This window comes from Schistocerca cancellata, chromosome 6, assembly GCF_023864275.1.
Source record: "Schistocerca cancellata isolate TAMUIC-IGC-003103 chromosome 6, iqSchCanc2.1, whole genome shotgun sequence".
Lineage (NCBI taxonomy): Eukaryota > Metazoa > Arthropoda > Insecta > Orthoptera > Acrididae > Schistocerca > Schistocerca cancellata.
Window position 1 is genome coordinate 549,632,667 of NC_064631.1, and position 7,398 is coordinate 549,640,064.

At 43.4% G+C, this 7,398-nt stretch overlaps 1 protein-coding gene across 1 annotated transcript; it reads right to left on the reverse strand.

Annotated features, from left to right (window-relative positions):
* Positions 1-389: 389 nt before the first annotated feature.
* On the reverse strand, positions 390-7,079 carry LOC126191274 (peroxiredoxin-6-like). The gene is made up of 4 exons (XM_049932083.1): positions 6,936-7,079; positions 1,150-1,306; positions 820-1,037; positions 390-702 (listed from the first exon to the last, which is right to left on the reverse strand). Exons 1-4 carry the CDS (start codon positions 7,016-7,018, stop codon positions 498-500), a joined length of 663 nt encoding a protein of 220 aa, XP_049788040.1. The 5' UTR covers positions 7,019-7,079; the 3' UTR covers positions 390-497.
* Positions 7,080-7,398: the final 319 nt, after the last annotated feature.

Here is a 7,398-nt window from a genome sequence, read left to right on the forward strand (position 1 = left end):
GAGAAGCGAATTGTACTAGAGCAGTATTTATTAGATGTATATATCCCCAACAGTTGCATTAACAATGAGCATAATCGGTGACACTGGGTATAATGCCTCCCTTGCCCGCATCTCGTGGTCGTGCGGTAGCGTTCTCGCTTCCCACGCCCGGGTTACCGGGTTCGATTCCCGGCGGGGTCAGGGATTTTCTCTGCCTCGTGATGGCTGGGTGTTGTGTGCTGTCCTTAGGTTAGTTAGGTTTAAGTAGTTCTAAGTTCTAGGGGACTGATGACCATAGATGTTAAGTCCCATAGTGCTCAGAGCCATTTGAACCATTTTTTTAATGCCTCCCTTGTGAGTTTATAAGTATTAATCAAGGGTAACCAACACAAAAATAAAGAAAAACACAATTAAAAAGAAAAACTATTTGTAGTACTTTTATTAAAGACGTATTTTTAAAACAAATACATTTGGCACATAAACAACATTAATATTACGACTTGTAGAACTGGGTTGTCTCAGTAGTCGGTGGTGGTGCGCACGTAGTTGTTTCCCGAGGGCATGGAGACGCGCTCGACGCCGCCAGGGAAGAGTTTGGGCAGGTCTTGGTCGGGCACATGAGGCAGGATCATCACCTTGGTGCCGGGCGTCCAGTTGGCGGGAGTGGCCACCACCTTCAGACGGTCCGTCAGCTGCAGGGAGTCGATCACGCGCAGCAGCTCACTGAAACACCAGCAGACACGCGTGTCATCAACCATGCACAGAGAGCAGTGCACATGTATTTGTGTGTGTATCTGTGTGTGTGTGTGTGGGTGTGGAGGGTGTGGCAGCGGTACTCACTCGACGTTGCGGCCGCAGGACGCTGGGTACACCATGGAGAGTCGCAGCCGGTTGTCCGGCCCGATGACGTACATGGCCCTCACCGTCATCGCCTTCTCCACGTTGTCCTTGTCGCGCTCGTCGATCATGTCCAGCTTGACGGCCAGCTCGCGCGTCTCGTCGGACACGATGGGGTACGGGAAGTCGCCGGGAATGTCCTTGCAGTACGACTTGATGTCCTGTAGACAACACAGGCGCGATATTCTTGAGCTCTGGTGTAAAATGGAAGTATCACGGAACTTATTTATCTTATGATGCACTCAGCATTAGCCAGTAGTGAGGACCACTCACATTGACCCAGTCGACGTGGTCCTTGAGCTTGTCGCAGGAGAGTGCCAGCAGCTTGACTCCTCGCTTCTGGAACTCCGGGTTGTGGACGGCGATGCGGCCCAGCTCTGTGGTACACACTGGCGTGAAGTCAGCCGGGTGCGAAAACAAAACACACCACCTGAGAAACAAAGATACGTATTATAGATGAGCGCTGCATTTCTTTAAATCATCTAAATTGTAGCGGATTATCTTTTTACATTAATAATGTGCTTTCACATGTTCAGCAGAGTTGTAGGTTCCATTTTTATGCACAACATTTCAACGACCGACCCAGTCGTCTTCTTCAGGTCCTGTAGCTTGTAAGATGATCATGTCATTTTGAGTTTTGTATGTCATCGATATGCAAGTCAGAGAGAGAGAGAGAGAGAGAGCAAGTTATATTACTGTTAAACCATCTTTGTTCTTGTCGTGGCACAGTCTTTGCTTCTGTGCTGTCTGATACATTCATGGTTGAAGTGCGGTAGGTGACGGACGTATTTAGTAGTGCTGTATGGACTTGTGATTGTATCTGTCAGATGAAAATGGTTCAAATGGCTCTGAGCACTATGGGACTCACCTTCTGAGGTCATTAGTCTCCTAGAACTTAGAACTACTTAAACCTAACTAACCTAACTACATCACACACATCCATGCCCGAGGTAGGATTCGAACCTGCGACCACAGCGGTTTCGCGGTTCCAGACTGCAGCGCCTAGAACCGCACGGCCACTTCGGCCGGCTGTTAGATGAAGAAAGGACAGTAAGGATGAATATGATGTACACATTGAAAGGTGAGAACAATATATATTCTGTATAATGTCATTGTTTTAAGAGAAGAAGTTTGAGGTAAGACTACAGCATCGAACAGCTCGAAATGATTACTGTTAGACAGTTAATTTGCTCGGAGCTGAGAGAATGACCACCTCACTTCCCTGAATTAGAGATTAATATATTAATTGATTAAGTTGTTTCATTTTTACAGAAATTCTCTGCTGACTTTGTATCTTTTTCAAATCATTGTTCACTTTGTTAAGCATTCTGTTGCTCAGACCATTATGTGTGAAGATCACATGAAGTTTTACTCTGTCGTTTTGAATATATATATATATATATATATATATATATATATATATATATATATATATCTCTAAAATCGTTGTCTTGGAATATCATTTCATAGAAACAGTTATTCTGTCAACCACACTGTTTATCATTACGCACTACCACTGTCAACAGTTTGAATATGTATTTGGAAATAGAATTCTAGCTTAGCCACTGCCTGATTGCTGTTTGCTGTTGTCCTTTCGAGAAATCTGGAACAATATTTTCAAGACGCGAGGTAAGTGGAAATTTTGATTAGAGCCAGATAATTGTTTTACTTCAGTTGCATTCAGACTAGTTACAGTTCAGTTCATATTATGTTCTGTTTAGTCACAGTTTAACATACGAGTTTAAGTGGAATAACACTTGGTGGATACTTAACTTTGGTAATACGGAGGCTTTTATAGAGTGGAATGCAAAGTTGGGCTAAATTTCAGACAGAAACAAATATAATGAGGAGGGTACAAGCTTTGTGGTGGTGTATACTCTCTTATTAGACTCCACTCAGTCCAGGCCGTGAGTACACGTAACAACAAAGTTGACAGCACATAGAGGACGATTGTGAATAAACATGGAAACAGCAACTAAATGAACACCTAAAAGAATACCGTATTAATCAATTAAGAAAGGAAACCTGAGAGCGCATCTATTTGTAAGCGGCAGTCAAATGAAAACCAAACACCCGCCACAACGAGACAATGAAATGGTTCCATTCCAAAGTAACCACTGCATGTGTTAAAATATGTGTCCCACACTGCCCATCAGATGAAGGCTACGCTCCAGCGATTTGGTTGGAAAACACCGCAACATCCTCGGTACAGCCCGAATCTTTCACTGTGTGATGTTCCCGTCTTTGGTGACCTAAAGAAATATATGCGTGGACGATGGTATCAGTCAGATGAGGAAATGCAAGAGTGCGTGCAGTTGTGGATTCGCCAGCGGCCGACTGCGCTCTTGTCTCCCATGGGGATAAATGTAATGACGTGTGTGGTGACTACTTGTGAATGAAACCATCCCATCGTCTCGTTCTGGCGGGTGTTCAGTTTTCATTTGACTGTCCCTTATACACACGGTGTGTTGCAAGAGCTATTTAATTAAGGAAAAGGCCAGGTGATGTATAACAGTTTGTCCAACTACAGCTCATTAGATAGAGAAATTCAACTGGGTGAAAAATGTGGTTATAGCAACGTACTCGTGGAGGGATTAGAGAGGGACTGTGAAACCTGTTTGAGGTTGACCTGATGTTGCTTGGTACCCAATACTCCGGAATTCAGTTTTTTTATCACTGCACCACCAAGCCCAGGTAACGTTTTATGTGATCTTATTGTTTTCAAGGAAGCTGTTATACAATGTCATGGGATTGCTTTTAACAATTTTCTTTTCTTTTTAGCCTCTGGTCAGTGAACCGCAAAAGTGATAATTTTCATATCATGTTTTCTGTGAACAACATCACGCATTTATCAGTGGATTATTTGTACTGTGTGTCAATTAGAACTTAAAAGTAGGAGACACAAATCCTTTTTTTTCTCATTGGGAGATAATATCTAATTAACACTTTGCAGCATAACGCCAGTTTCTCTCCTTCTGTATTGCTGGTGTTTGTGGTGTCACCGCCAGACACCACACTTGCTAGGCGGTAGCCTTTAAATCGGCCGCGGTCCGTTAGTATAAGTCGGACCCGCGTGTCGCCACTATCAGTGATTGCAGACCGAGCGCTGCCACACGGCAGGTCTGGAGACACTTCCTAGCACTCGCCCCAGTGGTACAACCGACTTTGCTAGCGATTGTTCACTGACAAAATACGCTCTCATTCGCCGAGACGATAGTTAGCATAGCCTTCAGCTACGTCATTTGCTACGACCTAGCAAGGCGCCATTACCAGTTACTACAGATGCTGTAAAACATGTACCGTCAAGAGCGATGTTCACCATTTATGGATTAAAGTTAAGTATTCCACAGCTACGTCCTTTTTTGCTAGTCTAAATTCCTTGACCTGTTCCAGACCTCACGCCAGCCTGCGTGAGCTAAAACGCGTGCCTTTCGGCTTCCTCTCATAGTGGGTTGGCTCTCTTGCCAATCCACAACAGTGTTAATTTCTCTGACTAACTCCATCCGAACAGGCCCCGGAAGACGCAACTGTACCGACCGACCGCCGTGTCGTCCTCAGACGACAGGCGTCACTGGATGCGGATAAGGAGGGACTTGTGGTCATCACACTGCTCTCCACTCCGATGTCAGTTTTCGTGACGGTACTGCTACTTCTCAGTCAAGCTGTTCCTCAATTTACCCCACAAAAGCTAAAAGCACCCAGAATTTGTGTGTTTGACTTAATCAAATTGAGGCTCACAGTAATGTGGGCGCGGCGTCAATGGAAATGGAAATTCCGTGTGGCTAGGGCCTCCCGTCGGGTAGACCGTTCGCCTGGTGCAAGTCTTTAGAGTTGACGCCACTTCGGCGACTTGCTTGTACTAATGTAAACGGATATTACTTAATCCCGCTAATACTTCTTCTTTAAAATATTAGATACGTGAAAAAGGGAACAACAGATTTTATTAAACTCATTTTAGGGTTAGTTGACAAAAAGTGTGAAGTGAAAGAAAAAAATGCGCTCTAATGCGTACAGCCTTTTTTCTTACGGCAGGGGGTCAACCGTCAAGTGTGTAGGAGCTAACATTAATATTATTACAAAAAGAAGTAGCTGAAATCGTCTACTTTTGACCTTATAATTTAGATACTGAATCAAATTAAAGCTGGATAATGTGTTTAGAATCTTTAGAAAAATAGGCATATACTTTACGAAAGATGAGTCACGTAGAACATGTGCGGGAACCAAGATGGAACAATGAGAAAGGAAAAAGAAGAGAGAATTGCTCGGATAAAAAGGTCGTAAATCAGGGATGCAACCTTTCTTCTCTACTGCACAATCTTTATATCGGAGAACCAAAGAATGAAATAAAATACAGCTTGAGATAGAATTACAGTGTCTGTTGATCGTAAAGATCAGTCTATTGAGCGCAGAAGGCTGGTAGTGAAAAGAATAAAAGACTATAGTATTGAGGGTTAGCAGAAACGAGATTAGCGACGGAAGTAACGTTGGGGACCACGTAGTAGATGAAAGTAAAGGAATTCTGCTACGTCCAAATCAAAGTAGCGCTTAATGGGTGAAGCAAGAAGCACAGCAGCATAGGAAAAGAGAACATTCATCTCTAAAAGCGGTATGCTAGTATAAAACACACGCTTTAAATTGAGATAAGAGTTTCTGACAGCGTATTTACTATGACAGAAGACAAAAGGCTGAATTTCTGTCATTACGCACTAGGCAAAGTAGAGCTTACATTTACAGTTTTGTACAGTTAACCTAATTTCTCCGAAATTCCAAATACTAATGCGACGGCTACCTTTGTTACATTTCGCCAGCTGAAGGAGTAGCGGACAGTTTGGAACATCATGCTGACAGTTCTTTCTTCTTACAGGGGACATAATTACCTATCTTAACTGAATTCTTGTTTTCCTTCCACTGTGAGGTATTTAGTTCACCGCTTCCACACAAGCAGAAAACGAAATATCAGTTTGGCGGGAAGCACTTAATAACTGTGAAATGTTTACTCATGCGTTTATTGGACATGAGGTACATTTCTATCGGTAATGTCTGCTTTTTACACAAAATAAGCGTTTATGTTTTGTGACTTGGCTCATTCCAGTGAAGGTACCGAAGCAACATCAATGTAAAGAGGATGGTATATTAGAAAACATTACAGAGAAAACTCCTGTAGTGAATTAGATATTAACGTTCTGTCGTCTCAAAATCTTCGCAATTCATCGAAATTTACATTTGAGAACCAATGTATTTTTACGAGATAGTTATATAATGACCCTTATCATTCTTATCGACAGCCTGTAAATTCACTAACTTATCTCGAGAAATGTGTTCGCAACTTTTTCTTGTATTTTCGAAACAGCTTTACCTGTGGAACGAAGTGTTACTTACTCTCACATCATATCTTTAGATGCAACTAAATGCCGCAAAAGATTTCACCATTGAAATAAAGAAATCTTTACTGAAACTACTACAATTCAAAGATAAATGAATCAGTATTCCGGAAATCGGCTGCAAATGGATGCTGCCACTAGTCAGCTGATCGAATTGTTGGTTTCAATATGATGACATCATGCGCGGTCCACATCAACCGTTGTCTAAGGACCAAAAGAAGGGACAGGATGCTGGGACATGTGTTACGACATCGGGAAATAACTGCCATGAAAGTAGGAGCCATGGAGGACAAAAACTGCAGGGGAAGACAGAGGTTGAAACATATACAACAAATAAGTGAGGATGTTTGGTGTAATTGCCTATCTCGGGCGAAGAGACTGGCACAAGACATGAATGTCAAACCGCATCAAATCAGTGGCAAGACTGATGACTCCAAAAACGGAAAGCCGGCCGCGGTGGCCGTGCGGTTCTAGCGCTGCAGTCCGGAACCGCGGGACTGCTACGGTCGCAGGTTCGAATCCTGCCTCGGGCATGGGTGTGTGTGATGTCCTTAGGTTAGTTTGGTTTAAGTAGTTCTAAGTTCTAGGGGACTTATGACCTAAGATGTTGAGTCCCATAATGCTCAGAGACATTTGAACAAAAACGAAAAGTGTGGTTAATAATAGTATCAGACTTACGAGTTGCCTTTCCACTTGTAGAAGTCCAGTGGACCCTGCGTGGATGGCGCCGTGAAGTTGGGTACAATGCTCTCGAGCTTCATGCTGCTGCCTGTAGGTCTCTGTACCAAGTAGCGGCTGACTGAGAACTGACTAGCGAGCCGCGCCGCGGAAGCTTATATTTGCCGCGCTGTGTGCTCCGTCAGCCAGCGGTTTATCGGGCACGTGACTGCAAGCCGGCTCAGCTGCCAGAGCGAAAACACTTCGTCACTCGCGCTCGGCTGCGCAAAAACAGGTATCGCGGAACGCCCGTCACAGAAACTGTGGTAGTCATCTCTGGCTCCGCAGGAAGCTTCTGTTATTCATTTAGAGTTTATAACTTTTTGTTCGTGTTTGCTTTCACATAAATACGTATTAGTTACCGCTATGAGCAGATACGATTTTCTTGTTTTCCACCCACGCATTTTTCAGTGAAGATTTATCA